Here is a 16,599-nt window from a genome sequence, read left to right as displayed (position 1 = left end):
CCCAGGCGGGGGGCGGGGCCGTCAGAGGCCGGAGGCGGGGCCTGGTGGGGCTCGCTGTTGGGGCGGGCGGGAGGTGCAGGCTCTTCTGTTCCCTGATTGGGTCTGGGTTGGACAAGGGGCGGTATCTTGGAGAGGCTCTATGGGCCGGCATTGGGCCCCGAAAAAAGAGGGCGTGGTTTTGTGAAGTCAGTTCCGGTTGGTGTAAAACCCCCGGGGCGGCGGTGAACAGGCTTCAGATGCTTCTGGGTTGCGGTGGGGAAGGGTTCCGAGTTCTCGTGTGTGAGCTTGAGAGTCGAGCGCTAGAGCGACCCGGCGAGGGATGGCGGCCACCGGGACCGCGGCCGCCACGGCCACCGGCAAGCTCCTGGTCCTGCTGCTGCTCGGGCTCACGGCGCCTGCCGCGGCACTGGCCGGCTACATCGAGGTGGGGACCCGGCGAGCGCCGAAGCGCAGTCTTCTTCGCCCGCTGTGCGAGCGCGGCCTGCGAGCGGACGGACGGGCGGGCGGCGGGGTCCGGCCGGGCCGGGGGCGCGGCGTGGAGAGGGGGCAGTGGGGGGGGTCCGGCGCTGCGGCGGGTCTGGCGGCGCCTCCCTCGCCCGCCCCTGCTTGGCGCAGTGCTTAGCGCTGGAGGTCGAGCTGCCTCCGCCGCCGCAGAGGCCAAATGAAAGGCATCGGGGCTGCGGGGCGCGGGGGACGGCGGGCAGCCTTGGCCGCCCCAGCCCCCATCCCTCCCGCGGCGCCGCCACATCCTCTGGGGACCCTGTGCGGCTCAGACGCCCAGCCCGCCCTCCCCCGGGATACTTCGAGCCTCTGCCCCTGCGGCCCCGGCGGCGGTCCTCACCTCCGGACCTCGGTGCGGCGCGGCTCCCTCCGGGGGCGGCTCCGCGCAGACCCCGACCTCCTGGGCTGCGGTGGGCAGCGCGCTCCCCGCCCCCGACGGCGGGGTTTCCCACCTGGAAGCAGCAGATGCAGCCTTTGTTGGCAGCGCGGGCTGGGCTGTGGGGATGCAGGCTTCCCGGGTTGGCGCTTGGAAAGTGCCGAGGTGCTGGGGCGAGCGCCGCTCTGGCTGCACCGGGAGAATGCTCCTGCACCAAGCAGCGGGTGTGCCTTCTGCTTCCTGTGTGCCTTCCTCTCCAGAGATCCACCGCTCTGGCATCAGGCCTTCGGGAGGAATTGTTAAATATAGCTGTTTGCCTAAGTCTAATAAACAAGGGGAAACCCGTCTCTGGTGTTCGTGTTGCTCCCCTTTTCTTGTGGGTTCCAGCGAGGAGGAAGCGTACCGATGAGTATGGTGTAAAAACTCTTGTTTAATCATACTTTTTTTCGGTGTTAGAATTTAAGTAGCTGTTACGCATCTGACAGACCCATAAACATCTTTTTGCTTCGAGGTGGTCAAGTAGCCTGGATTCGCGGCTGGTTCGTTGGAGCTAAGGCCGCTGGAAGGGGCAGAGTGGCCGGGGTCGGGGAGGGTTCTATGGCGCGGTCAGGACCTTGCCGCTCCATGAAACCTTTTTCTGTTCCTGAGGGAGACGTGGGACTTTATTTTTACTTGCCTTCTCGAAATAGTGCTTGAACTGTTGGACTGGAATGCGTAGTTTCGGGTGTAGTTATTTTTTCTCTTCACTGTTTTAAAAATTACAATGGATTTCTGCGGATTTAGCTAATTTCAGAGACAAGTGAGACTGGATTTGATTACATAGGCATTGAGCGAGAAGTTTCTAGCAAAAACCCCGAGTTAGAATGTGTTCTACAGAATGTCCAAACATTTCCAGGATCAAATAAATCTAATCAAGAACACACCTCCCCGATGGAATGGCTTAAAATGTTTGTATTCATCCTGCTGAAAGCTTTGTGATTCTTTGGAGGAAGGAGGGGAGGGAAGGAAGTTGTATTTTAAGTAGAGTTAATGTTTATATATACATGTTTTTAGATGACCATTATTTTAGTTTGCACACAATGGTTAGATTTGTGTCTGTGATTCCTGATACGATGTTGCAAGCTAGATCAGCAGGATGGGAAAAGAAGGGGCAAAAAAAGGATTTTGTATGGAACATAGAACTTCTAGGTCAGGGTGTCAAAAACCATTTTGCACACTCTTTTACCTCACTACCCAGGGGGATTTGTAATTTCAGGCACTAGTAGATTCAGAATAAAGGATTCATCGGTTTTAAAGACTATCTTCCTTTCAAGTTTAAGCAGAACATTAACACCTGTATGTATGCCTGCAGAGAAAGAAAAACTAGCAATATCAGAATTAGTTGTGGATTGAATTCACTTGTTACCCACAGCGTTGTTCAATTGGAAAGTCCGGTTAGACAGAAGGTAGGAATTAGACATTTCCCTAAAATGGTTTTTAAATGCTGTTTTATGATTACTGTCCTTTGGAACTATATTTTTGACCACACTAAATTACCTTTCAGATCATTTTCCTTTTGTCACGCAGGCAAAATTTTATTTGTGTGTATAGCATTTCATTTATTTGCTGTCAGGCAAAGGACTGCCTAAACCTTAATTTAGATGAGAATGGCCTAAATCAGGATGTCTTTGGGAAGGTCTTTATTGAGATTAGCCAAAGGGATTCTAGCCAAATCCCTGATCAAGTTGCTTGGTGCAGAATTATTGATTGGCGAATCTTAGGGTTGCTTGATGTTGACTGAATTAATCTCTTACACCTATTTAAAAAGAAAAACCCACCTCTACTGAGGTCATTTCTTTTAAATCCAGGGTATGTTCTGTTGTGTGCATGCTCCCATTTGGGATTCTCAGACAGTATTTGTGCTGAAACTCTGCACTCTGTAACAATGGACATTGATGCTTTGGAGAGCCAGAACTCAGGTTCTTTCTGCTACATTTAAAAGGGGGCCATTTGACAGACAATTTTCAGGAAATGACTACAGAGTATGACAATTGACTTAGAAGATAAAAAAGGCTTGGTTTGGTATTTCTGAGGGGTGGTATAGGGAATGTCTAATTATGACTTGGGGAGATGCCAGAGCTTCTGACAGGATTATCAGTCATTATTTTATCATAACTGTTAAGAATCTTTGATAAATATGAAAAACTAAGTCTTAGCAATCAGGTCCTTCTGTCATAGAGGGAATTTGTTTTGTCATCTAAAGCTGAGCCGTCTTACAGTGTAACCACATGTGGCTACTGACTTGCGGTGTGGCTAGTATGATTGAGGAAGCAGTTTTCCACTTTATTTAATTTTAATTTAAGTTGACATTTAAAACTGAAAGTTCAGGGATTGGAAAACTTTTAACTGTAAGTTGAAACAACTTGGTTATGTGGATCTACTCATTTAATGAAGTCTAAACGCAGATCAAGTATTTCCTTTGCAAATTTAACATCTAAATTGCGTTTTGCTGTAAGTGTAACATGCACACCAAATTTTAAAGACTTCGAATGAAAGAAATTGAGCAATGTCGCTTAAAAGTTTTTATATTGATTACATCAAAATGATATTTTAAAACCTTGGCTAAGTAAAATATGTTAAAATTAATTTTACCTGTTTCCTTAAAAATTTTCTTTTAAAGATTTTATTTATTTGACAGAGAGATCGCAAGTAGGCAGAGAGGCAGGCATAGAGAGAGGCGGGAAGCTTCCTGCTGAGCAGGGAGCCCGATTGGGGGCTTGATCCTAGGACCCTGAGATTATGACCCGAGCTGAAGGCAGAGGCCCAACCCACTGAGCCACCCAGGCGCCCCCTTTTAATTTTTTAAAAAAAGATTCTATTTATTAGAAAATGGTGTGAGGTGGGGGAGGGAGGGGCTAAGGGAGAAGGAGAAGCGGACTCCCTGCTTGGGGGCTCCATCCCAGGACTCTGGGATTATGACTTGAGCCGAAGGCAGACACTTAACTGACTGAGCCACCCAGGTCCCTCTGTTTCTTTTAACTTTAATGTGGCCACCTGAAAATACAACATATATAGCTCATACTGTATTTCTTCTGGACAGTGTTAATTTAATGTCTTTTTTTTTAAGATTTTATTTATTTGACAGAGATCACAATTAGGCAGAGAGGCAGGCAGGGGGGCGGGGAAGCAGGCTCCCTGCTGAGCACAGAGCCCGATGTAGGGATGTGGGGTTCGATCCCGGGACCCTGGGATCATGAACCTGAGCTGAAGACAGAGGCTTTAACCCACTGAGCCACCCAGGTGCCCCTAATCTAATGTCTTGCTTGAAGTTGGTCCAGCTTGCTCTTAAGTGTTTTTTAGGACAGCTTTGAATGTTGTTTTTTGTTACTTTTTTCAATTAAAAAATGTTATTTAGAAATAAGTTCAAGGGGCACCTGGGTGGCTCAGTGGGTTGAAGCCTGTGCCTTCGACTCAGGTCATGATCCCAGGGTCCTGGGATCGAGCCCCAAGTCGGGCTCTCTGCTCAGTGGGGAGCCTGCTTCCTCCTCTCTCTGCCTGCCTCTCTGCTTACTTGTGATCTCTATCTGTCAAATAAATAAATAAAATCTTAAAAAAAATAGAAATAAGTTCAAGCTCACAAAGGTAGCAAAAATTATACAAATGAGTCTCATACCCAGATTTACCAGTTGTTAATGTTTTTCCTGTTCAGCATTTGCTTTATCTTTCATTCTATTATTAATGTATTTTTTTCTGAAGTATTTGAGTGAGTTGCATATATCCCGTCCCTTGATCCCTTCACTGTGTATTTCCTAAGAACCAAGGACATTGTCTTACATACCTTAGTATGGCTATCAATTTAAAGAAATTTAACATTGATACAATACTTTGATCAAATCTCCTGTCTGTATTCCAGTTGTCAGTTGACCCACTAATGTTTTTTATAGCATTCAAAAACATAGTTATTTTTAAAGCTGAAAAGCTTTAGAAGTCTTGGCAGTAGAATATGAAGGGTTATTAATGTTTTCCAAATATAAAAAAGCAGATTTTTGAAAAGGCTTTATTATTTTAGAGGGGTATGGCCTGGAGGGGAGAGGGAGAAACAGATACCCCGCTGAGCTGGGAGTCCCTTGTGGGGTTCATTCTCACCACCTGCCGGTCATGACCTGAGCCAAAATCAAGACTCAGAATTTGGTGGCTTAACCCATTGAGCCACCCAGGCACCCCTAAAAATCAGATTTTTAACTTATATTGTTTTGACTTTGGGAAAATCAAAACTTAAACTTCTCAAGATTCTTTAATTATGTTATTCAACATTACTGAATTCTTGGGCTTCTGCACTTTTTTTTCTTAGAGATTTTATTTTTAAGTAATGTCTACCCCCTGTGGTGCTCGAATTTACAACCCTGCGATCAAGAGTCGCATGCTGTTCTAACTGAGCCAGCCAGGCACCCCATTCTGAATTTTCTTTTTAAAATAACAGAAAAAAAATATAGAGGTGGTGCACATTCATTATAAAAATTAAAAAATACAGATAAAAATGAAGATAATCTCAAAACCTATTTTCCAGGGCAACCTCACTGTAAACATTTTGGTGGTATATATCTTAGCAGGTATATCAAGTACCTGTGTTTTATGAAACTGACATATATTGGATATTGGAGGTGCTGCCTAACAGTTACTATTTTGAATTGTCCTAAAATGAACTACTGAAAGAAAATGAAGTTTTCTGTGTGACAAAATGTAGGGATAGATCTTTGTACAGTAATTGTAGCTTCTATAGGGGGTTGTCATTTGAGAGAGAATTTGAAATTGTCTGTGATCCAATTTTCAAGAGTTTTTTAGTGAGATAAAGATTACCTTGACGCTTAGTTAAATTTAGTATCATGTACCTTGATCTGTGGCTGTAGATGGAAAGTGAACCATATAGCCCCATTCAGATAGAAATAGGTTCCAGTCCCTTGTATCACCTACAACTAATTATTATTTTTTTAAGATTTATTTATTTGGTAGAAAGATCTCAAGTAGGCAGAAAGGCAGGCAGAGAGAGAGGGTGAAGTAGGCTCCCCGCTGAGCAGAGATCCTGATGTGGGACTCCATCCCAGGACCCTGAGATCATGACTTGAGCCCAAGGCAGAGGCTTAACCCACTGAGCCACCCAGGTGCCCCCAACTAATTATTTTTGCTAAGGGAATTTTTCTTACATAGGCCATCATGAAGTTTCTAAAATTTTTTAAAATTTCTATTTTTTAAAGATTTTATTTATTTATTTGACGGAGAGATAGAGAGCACAAGCAGGCAGAGCGGCAGGCAGAGGGAGAAGCATACTCTCTGTGGAGCAGGGAACACAATGTGGGGCTCGATTGAAGGACCCTGGGATCATGACCTGAGCCCAAGGCAGCCTCCCAACTGACTGAGCCACCCAGGCATCCTATGAAGTTTTTTTAAAATTAAATTTCTTTATAATCGATTTTTATTTTTTAATTCATTTTATTTATTATTATTATTTTCAGAGAGGGTGGGGAGGGACAGAAGGAGAGAGAGACTTGTAAGCAGGCTCCATGCCCAGCACAGCCCAATGTGGGGGTCACTCAGGATCCGGAGATCATGACCTGAGCCCCAAAATTGAATCAGATGCTTAACTGACTGAGCCACCTAGGTGCCCCAAGTATAATCTTTTTTAAAAATAAGACTTTTCATTTGTTATTTATCCTACTAGTGTTTGTTGAATCACTGTTGTGAGGTTGTTTTAGATGCTAAATGCTACAGTAGTAAAAACAAATATGGATAGTGCTTTTTACTCTACTGAATGCACTTGCCTGTGATTTCTAGGCCAAACCCTCAGAGGATATCATTGAATACATCTGGGATTCTCAATTAAAATGCTCCCCAGGTGATGCTTGTGTGCAGGTACAGAAAAACAAAACAACAAGCAAAAAACCCTAACAGAGCTCATTTGGGCACATTACTAAGTCTACACAAACAGTCTACTGAGGTAGATATTATTATCCTCGCCTAAAAAAGGCCCTGCAGCAGGCCAGGGTATGAATCCATCTGTCCTCTTAGTCTGTTGCTCCTCTATGTCAGGGTGTTTCATAATGTTTCTCTTGTGGTTGCAGATTTCCTTTTTTAATCTTCCCCACTACCAAAAAATCTGATATAGGTATTTGCTTTAAAAGAAATTAATTTCATAGAAGTTACAATGAATCATGAATCAATATATACCAGTCTATTAACAGAGGTTATCTTTGGAGGATATAATTGCAGGGGACTTTGCCTTTTGGATTTTTAAAAAGTTCTAATGCTTTTTCATATAATGTGCCAGTTCTCTCTCTCTCAAAATAGTAAGTTTGTTTCATCTTTGTATTTTGCAAAATTTAAGGAGAGGAAATTTGAAAGGCCCCTGTGTGTCTTGTGGATGACAAGGGTGGGGGTGGGTGGGGGTGGGTGGGGGTGGGGAGAGTCTTACAAGAATCAGGGTATGGGGATTATTTGGAAGAGAAAAGCCTGCCTTCACCAGATTTATAATCACTAGCCTAGTTGAGAGACAAACCATAGGACGAGGTTAACACTAATCACCGTGACTGGAATAAGATTGTGGTCCAGAAAAAAGTTAATCGGCATTTATAGCGGGGCATCTGGGAGGCTGGTTAGTTGAGCAGCTCGGTGCAGCCTTTCCACTGCTCCTTTCTCAGCTGAACACCTCTTGCGGTTGCAGATTGGATGGCGTTCCAGAGGGCACGCTCCTATCTGATGTCCTGGGGAGAAACGAGACTGTTTCTTCTTGTGTATCTCTGGAGCCTTAAGGTTGAAGAAATCTTTCTCAAAGCCCACCAGCACAATACCCCTCAAATCTCACTGGGCAGAATTGTATCAGCTGCTTCTAGCCAATCCAGATGTCTGCAGGGGAATGGTGCTGTAGGTTGGGTTCTGTTGGAAAAAAGTCCTTTGGTAGTTGGGTAGGTAACACAGGCAAAGGGCATTCTCTATTTGAGAGCTTATAGAATAGGTGGGCTGGCTGGAAGGAAAAAGAACTAATTCATTCTTATCTAATTATCTGCAAGTTAAATGTTTGCTGGCAAAATTGAGAAATCGAAGGAACCTCACACAGGCCGTTGATTAGGATCTTGGCCCTTCATTTTGAGGGATATTGCTGTCTAGAACAGAATGGCTGGAATGGTGAAGAATATGAAGAGTTTGACATGAAACATGAACGAACTGTAGGGGAGATTCCTAGCCTGGAGAAGAAGAAAAGGTGGGATTTAGTGGTGGTGGCGAAGAGAACATAAATATTTTAGAATATTTGATCGTTTGTTTCTGGAACGCTAAGTAGGAGACTGAAGCAGAGTTTCTCTGTGGAGAAATGAGATGAATAAGAGTATAGGATGTTCTTTTATTTTACTTCCTTTAGTTATGAATATTTCCGGGGTGCCTGGGTGGCTCAGTGGGTTAAAGCCTCTGCCTTGGGCTCAGGTCATGATCCCAGGATCCTGGGATCGAGCCCCGCATCCAGCTCTCTGCTTGGAGGAGAGCCTGCTGCCTCCTCTCTCTCCCCCTGCCTCTCTGCCTACTTGTGATCTCTCTCTCTGTCAAATAAATAAATAAATAAAATCTTTAAAAAAAAATGAACATTTCCAACATAATATAGTAAAAATACAGATACTCCTCTATATACTACCCAGTTCTGTTAAGTTTTAACCCTTCCCATATTTGCTTTATCCTTTTTAATTTTTTTTTGAGTACTAAAGCATAGATATAGAAATAAAATATTACAGTAGGAAGGCCTCCTTTGAACGTTTTCCAGTCCCATTAACCTTCCTTTCCAGAAGTAACTCTTATCTTGAGTTGGGAATTTAGCATTTCCATTCATGTTTTCATGCTGAGAGAGACCCCTTTCTTCTTTCTGGATTCCAAAGAAGTTTGTTCTGGCTCTTAGAGTGGTAATAAATATTTATCGATGCAGAGCATTAATTGTTTGAACATATTATGATTTAAAAGCTAAGATACTTGAAGTGGAAGTAGAGGTAGCCAGATACTCATGAAGGTGCCAAGCAGGCATGGCACCATTGCAACCCTCCATACATCAAAAGCCCTTGAGTATTTTTGAGCCTTTAGAAATTTATAGCTCAGTGTGTTTTCATAAAGCACGTACCTATGTAACTACTGCCAGGGTTTAAAAAAAAAAAAAAAAAAAAGGACGCCTGGGTGGCTCAGTTGGTTGGGCCGCTGCCTTCGGCTCGGGTCGTGGTCCCGGGGTTCTGGGATCGAGTTCCGCATCGGGCTCCGCATCGGGCTCCTTGCTCGTCAGGGAGCCTGCTTCTCTCGCTGCCTCTGCCTGCCTCTCGGCCTGCTTGTGTGTACTCTCTCTCTCTCTCTGGCAAATAAATAAAATCTTTAAAAAAAAAAAAAAAAAAGAACATTCCTACCCTAACCATCCCCTCTAGCAATTATTAAACTGACCTTCATGGTAATTATTTATTCTTTATAGTTTTACCATCCAACCATTTGTCCTTAACCACTGTAGTTTATCCTGTTTTCTAGATTTATATGAATGGAATCCTTCAGTATGTATTCTTAAGTATCTGTGCTCTTTCACTAATCATGGTGGTTTTGGTTTTTTTTTTTTTTGTAATCTCTATACCCTGTGTGGGGCTCAAACTCGTGACCCTGAGATCAAGAGCTACTTGCTCTTCCATCTGAGTCAGTTAGGCACCTTTCTTTCACTAAATGTGTTTTTGAGAGTCATTGGTATTGTTGAGTGTGGCTGTGTAGTATATTCCTATGTTGGAAGAAACTGATTTGTTTTGCTGACGGACATTTGGGTTGTTTCCAGGTTGAGGTTATTGGGATACTGTTGTTCTCTCTGGCTTGCCTTTTTACTCTCTTAATGATGTCTCTGGAAGAAGTTTTTAATTTTAAGGTCTAACTTAGCTCTTTGATGATGATGATGATGATGATGATGATAGATGATTTTTGTGTGCTCTTTCAGAAGTCTTTTCTTACCCTGAGGACATAAAATTACTTTCCTATATTGTCTGTTAGGTACTTCTTATTTTGCCAGGCACATTTAGAGCTACAGTTTACCTGGAACTGATTTTTGTGTAATAAGAAGCATGGGTCTTTTTATTTTTATCTTTTCCATATGGGTATGTGGCCCATACCATATGGCTATCCAGCTTGCACCATTTATTGTCAAGGTCATCCTTTCCCTTCTGTTCTCCCATGGCACCTTTGTTGTTAATTAATATCTCTGTATGGGTGAGTCTGTTCTCGGCTCTCTTAATCATTGATGTTGGTGTGTGTCCTTACACCAAGTCTATACTCTTTTTTTTTTTTTTAAGATTTTATTTATTTATTTGACAGAGAATCACAGGTAGGCAGGGGGCGGCGGAAGCGGGCTCCCTGCTGAGCAGAGAGCCTGACATGGGGCTCCATTCCAGGATCCTGAGACCATGATCTGAGCTGAAGGCAGAGGCCCAACCCACTGAGCCACCCAGGTGCCCCAAGTCTACACTCTCTTAATAACTGTACTTTTATAATAAGGTTTTATATCTACTAGTAGAGTATGCCCTTCTACTTTGGTTGTCTTTAATAGGGTTTGACTTTTTGTAATTATTTTCTTCCCAAATACATTTGCTGCATTTCACCGAAAACAGCCACTTGTTGGAATTTTGATTGGGATTGCATTTAGTCTGTAGTTAATTGGGGAAAAATGGATTTTTAAAAAAAAATTTTTTTTTTTAAATACTGAGTCTTCCAGGGGCACCTGGATGAGTGTCCAACTCTGATCTCAGGGTTGTGAGTTTGGGATCCGAGTTGGACTTGGTGCTGGCTGTGAAGCCCACTTAAAATAAATAGTCTTCTAATCTAGAGACAGGGTGCATGCCTTCCTTCATTGCCCTCGGTCATTTGTATAGCTTACTGCCTAGAGATCTTGTACTATCTTCTCTTATGTTTATTCATAGGTATTTGATTGTTTTTAATGCTGTTGTAAATTTATTGTTCTTTTGTGCTTGTGGAAACGCAATTGATAGTTCCAAATTGTGTATCCAAAAGACATGCTAAACTTGTGCACTAATTATAATTTATCAGTAATTTTGAAAATTTCTGAATATATTCTACGGATTATGATAGTTTTGTTTTTTCCCTTCCAATTCTTACAGCTTTTATTTCTTTTTCTTGCTTTACTGCACTGGCTAAGACTCTAGGAAAATGTCCAAGAGACGTGGTAATAGCTGGTATCTCTGTTCAACTCCTGATTTCAAGGGGAAACTACATTTCACTGTTTATATGATACTTGTAGGTTTCTTTGTAGATACCCTGTCCTTTATTAGAATAAGGAAGAGCTCTTTTATTCTGTCTGCTAAAGATTCTTTTCGTGACTGATTGTTGAATGTTCTTCACTTTTTTCCCCAACTAATTAGATGATCATATGATTTTTCTTTTTGATAGTATGAAATATTAATTGATTTTTTAAATATGTAAGCAACTTTTGCATTCCTGAAATGAGCCAAACTTACTTATTTTCTGGATTTGGTTTGCTTAAATTTTGTTCAGGTTTTTTGCCTCTGTGCTCAAAAGTGGGTTTGGGGTGCCCAGGTGGCTCAGTTGATTGGACTGACTCTTGATTTTGGCTCAGGTCATACATGATCTCAAGGTTGTGAGATGAAGCCCAGCGTTGGGCTCCGTGCTCAGGGTAGTCTGCTTGAGATTTTCTCCTCCCTCTACCCTCCCCCTGCTTGCACTCCCTTTCTTGCTCTCCAAAATAAATGAAATCTTAAAAAAAAAATTATTAAAAATCATTAAAAAAAAAGTCGGTTTGACTTGTAATTCTTCTCTCTCTCTCTCTTTTTTAAATATTTGTCAGGTTTTGGTTTCAAAGTTTTAGGGCCTCAAAAGAACTTGGAGAGAGGAGATATTGCCTCTTTTTCTGTTCTCTGAAATATTTTACTTATGGCATTATTTTTCTTTTAATGTTTGGAAAACAGTTTGCCAGTAAAGCCATCTGGACTTTTCTTTGTGGTAAGATTTCTAATTATGCATTCAATTTATTTACTGATTGTAGGATTAGTCCTATCTTGTGTGAGTTTGGTTACGTTTCCCTAGTAATCTATTTCATTGGATTTCTTAAATTGATATAGTTTGATCAAAGTTGTTTATAATATACTCTTAATGGTCTTTGTAATATGAGTAGAATCTGCAGTGATGTTACCTTTTTTCATTACTAACTTGGTTATTTTTGTGTATTTTTGTTCTGTTGTAGTGGGTCTGTTGTCTTTTTATCAACTTTGGGTTTTGTTGATCCTCTCTGTTGTCTGTTTATTTTACATTTTCTTTCTTTTTTTTTTTTAAAGATTTTATGTTTAAGTTCTCTCTACACCCAGCATGGGGCTCAGACTCAACAACCCTGAGCTCAGGAGTCTGTGTTCCTTGCAGACTGAGCCAGCCTCCATTTTATTTCTGCTCATTATTATTTTCTTCTTTCTATTTTCCAGAGGTTTAATTTATTCTAACAGTTTAATTTATTCTTTTTCTGACCACTTAAAATTTTTTTTGGCCTTTCTGCTTTTATATTAATTTAAAGCTATAAATTTTCCTCCAAACAGGGCTTTAGCTTCAGTACACAAGGGATTTTTTTTTAGCTTTCTATTTAATTAATTTCTTTTATTTTTAATTTTTAAGATTTTATTTATTTATTTGACAGAGAAACGACGAGAGAGGGAACCCAAGCAGGGGGAGTAGGGGAGGGAGAAGCAGACTCCCCACTGAGCAGGGATCCCAGTGCAGGGCTTGATCCCAGGGCCTTAAGATCATGACCTGAGGTGAATGCAGACATTTAAGTACTAAGCCACCCAAGCCACCTCTGTTTTTGTTTTTTAAAAGATTTTATTAATTTATTTATTTGAAAAAGAGAGAGAGAGAGAGAGAGTGAGAGAGCATGAGCAGGGGGAGGGGTGAGGGAAAGAAAGAAGCAGGCTCCCCGCTGAGAAGGGGGCACAACTCAGGGCTTGATTCCAGGACCCTGTGATCATGACCTGAGCCTAAGTCAGACACTTAACAATGACTGAGCCACCTGGTGCCCCAGCATATAAGTTTTGATATGTTATGTTTTCATTATCATTCACTAGAAAAATTGGTTTTCCATTGTAATTCTGTTTTTTTCTCCCTGGGCTATTTAGAAGTACATTTGCTGGGGCACCTGGGTGGCTCAGTTGGTTAAGTGCCTGACTCTTGGCCTCAGCTCAGGTCTTGATCTCAGGGTTCAGAGTTCCAGCCCTGCATTGGGCTCCTTGGTGGGTTCCTCAGTGGGTATGGAGCCTACTTTAAAAAAAAAAAAATAGTACATTTGTTAATTTTTTTTTTAGACTTTATTTCAACTTGAGAGAGCTCACGGATCTCTCTCTGAGCATGAGAGAGAGAGAGATCACAAGCAGGGGGAGGGGTAGAGGGAAAAGCAGACTCCCAGCTGAGCAGGGAGCCCCATGTGGGACTCTACCCCAGCACCCTGGGATCATGACCTGAGTGCTTAACTGAGCCACCCAGGTGCCCCCATTTGTTAATTTCTAAATATAGAGATTTTTTCTGGTTGTCTTTTTGTTATTTCCAGTTTAACTGCATTGTGGTGAGAAAAATAGTCTGTATGGTTTCAGTCCTTTGAAATTTGTTGAGGCTTGTTTTATGACTGGTCTGTGGTAAAATACTCATTGTGTGAATGAAGAGAATGTATATTCTTCAGTTTTTACTTCCGATGTTCTATGTATGTGCTGATCCTGTTGTTTTCGTGTTGTTCAGATTTTTATCCTTAAAGATTTTTATAATCTTTTTTTCCCAGTTATTGAGAAAAGTGTTAAAAATCTCCCAACTGGGATTTTTTTTTTTTTTGAAACTTTATTTATTTGACAGAGAAAGAGAGAAGAGAGCAAGCACAAGCAGGGGAACCGCATCGGGGAGAAGGAGAAGCAGACGCCCTGCTGAGTAGGCAATCAGAAAAATTCCCTATATTTAGAAATTAACAAACAGGGGCTCTTGGGTGGCTCAGTTAAGTGCTCAGGTCATGGTCAGGCTTGATCCCAGGACCCTGGAATCATGACCTGAGCTGAAGGCAGACACTTAACCGACTGAGCCACCCAGGCACCCTCTCCAACTGTGATTTTGGATAATTTTTTTTCTCCTTGTAGTTTTGACAGTTTTTTGCTTTATTTTGAGGCTGTTCTTAGGTGCATACAGATTTAGTATTATTATCTTTTCCTGAAGAATTGAATCTCATAGTTATAGTTTCCCTTTTTATCTCCAGTAATTTTTTTTGCCTTTACTAATATTTTGTTTAATATTTCTATGTTTTAGATGTGCTATGGTTTTTTCTTTTATTAACCTAGTACCTGTGTTTTCCTGGAGTGTTTTAGTACATTTACATTTAATGTGACTGTTGATATGCTTGAGTTCTCATCTACCTTCTTATTTAGTGCTTTTTGTTTGTTCTGCCAGTTCTGTTTTTTCCCCCCCCCTTAGTTAATTTCTTTGGAATTTGTTACTATTTTACTTCTCTTATTACTTTGGAACATATTTATATAGTCTTTTATTATTGCTTTAGCGGTTACTTTAGAAATTTCAGTATCTTTCACTTATTGGTGCCTTATGTTAATTGGTATTTTTATCCTCTTCCTGGACAATAGAAGACTTCAGAACACTTTTAACTCCATTTAACCCCATCTCACCTTTTTTTGCCATTGTTGTTATATATGTTAATTTCATTTTAAACCCCAGAAGATGTTAAACAAACCATGTTCTATATTGTCAAATGGATTTAGGTCAGTGGCTATTGACTCTGGAGGTGCACTGGTATTGTCTGGGGAACTTTTGCACAACACAGATGGCTGGCTGCAGTTCAGACCAATGACATCTGGACCTCTGAACAGAGAGAGGGGGTTAAGCATTAGTATTTTCTAAAAACTCCTTAGGTAATTCAAGTTTATGGTAAGATTGAGAGCCTCTGATTCAGTTTTCCATATTTATTGTTTTCATGATTTTTTATGCCTCTTGCATCTCTGACTTTTCTTGGATAATTTTTTGTCTTCTAAAACATGTTAGAATTTTTTTAAGGGTAGGTTGGCTGTTGTCATATTCTTTTACCAAATACCTTTTTCACTATCTTTCTTGCAAGATAGGCTCATTGGAAATAGAATTTCTTTCATCATCTTTAAGCACTTACTCCATTCCTGATACTTTGTTACCAATATCCCGATATTGAATGTTATCAATAACTTACTGGAATTTGTTGTCAGTATAATTATCCTCCTTTGAAAGTAATGTATTCCTAAGTCTCTACTTTTAAGCTTTTCTCTTTGAATCTGATTTTCAGCAATTTTGCTATTCTATACTTAGGAGGAGTTTTTAAAAAAATGTGTTCTCCTTGGGGCTCCTGGGTAGTTCAAATACCCGACTCTTGATTTCAGCCCAGGTCATGATCTCTGGGTTGTGAGATTGAAACCTGCATCAGGCTCTGTTCTGGGTATGGACCCTACTTAATAGTCTCTCTTGTGCTCTCCCTCTGCCCCTCCCCACTTGAGTGCTCTCTGTCCCCCCCCCCCCCCCAAAAAAAAGCTTCTTGAATCTGTGGTTTGATGCCTTTCATCAGTTTTAGAAAATTCCCAGCCATTTTCTTTTTAAGCGTTTAAATATTGTTTCTGCCTGATTCTCTCCTTTCCTATGGGACTCCAAAAACAAATACCTTAGACATTGTCGTTGTGTCCACTGTGTCTCTCCAGGCCTCATTTGATAGATTTTCTTCTGGTTCATTTTTCTGTTTACTAATACTTTTTTCAGCTGTACCTGATTGCCTTGAAGTCCACCCATCAAGTTCTTAATTTCAGTTACTGTAGTTTCAGTTTTATAATTAAAAAAAAAAAACTTTTTAAAAAGATTTTATTTATTTATTTGACAGTCAGAAATCACAAGTAGGCAGAGAAGCAGGCAGAGAGAGAGAGAGAGGAGGAAGCAGGCTCCCTGCTGAGCAGAGAGCCCGACATGGGGCTCGATCCCAAGACCCTGGGATCATGACCTGAGCCGAAGGCAGAGGCTTTAACCCGCTGAGCCACCCAGGCGCCCCTAAAAAAAACTTTTTAAAAAGATTTTATTTATTTGCCAGAGAGAGAGTGAGAACACAAGCAGGGAGAGTGGCAGGCAGAGGGAGAAAACCCCGCTGAGCATGGAGCCTAATGGGGGACTCAGTCCTAGGACCCTGAGATCATGACCTGAGCTGAAGGCAGGCGTGTAACCAACTGAGTCACTCAGTGCTGCATAATTAAAAATTTTTTTAACTGTTTCTAGGTCATAGCTGAAATTCTCAATTTTTGTCTTCTGTGTCTTTGACCATGGAAAATATAGTTGTCTGTGTCTGATAATTTCAGTATCTTGGGGTCCCTGTGTTTTTTTGTTTGTTTGTTTGTTTTTTAAACTATGATATATTTATTTTGGTTTTCATTCATGTCTCCTTTTTTGTCAAGTTATTTTTGAATTATGTGCCGGACACTTTATTTACACACATGCCTTATAGGCTAATTTGAGGCCTAAGCTAATGTTATACTGCAAGGAGCATTCCATTTGCTTCTACCTGAAGCTTGGGGATAGTAGCAATCTAGGATCTCCTCTTCATTTCATGGATTTAGATTATTAGAAGCTGAGCTGCAGTCTCTGGGAAGGCCTGTCACCATTCTTGGTTTAGTCTGCTTTGTAGTATCAACTTCTAA

General features: G+C 41.3%; 1 protein-coding gene across 4 annotated transcripts in view; it reads left to right on the top strand.

The window, feature by feature from the left end:
* The first annotated feature begins 214 nt into the window (after positions 1-214).
* The window catches only part of APLP2 (amyloid beta precursor like protein 2), an 82,014-nt gene continuing 65,629 nt past the window's right edge, over positions 215-16,599 (top strand). For 2 of the 4 annotated variants that reach the window (XM_080817453.1, XM_080817452.1), the window contains exon 1: positions 215-424. In XM_080817453.1, coding sequence (XP_080673579.1) covers positions 320-424 — 105 coding nt within the window. In that variant the 5' untranslated portion in view covers positions 215-319. The remainder of the gene's footprint in view (positions 425-16,599) is intronic. The other 2 variants (XM_080817455.1, XM_080817454.1) reach the window with 1 other exon arrangement.

The sequence above is a fragment of the Martes martes genome, assembly GCF_963455335.1.
Source record: "Martes martes genome assembly, chromosome: 10".
Taxonomy (NCBI): domain Eukaryota; kingdom Metazoa; phylum Chordata; class Mammalia; order Carnivora; family Mustelidae; genus Martes; species Martes martes.
Note: the sequence above shows the minus strand (reverse complement) of the source record. Positions and strands in the feature narration are given on the sequence as shown.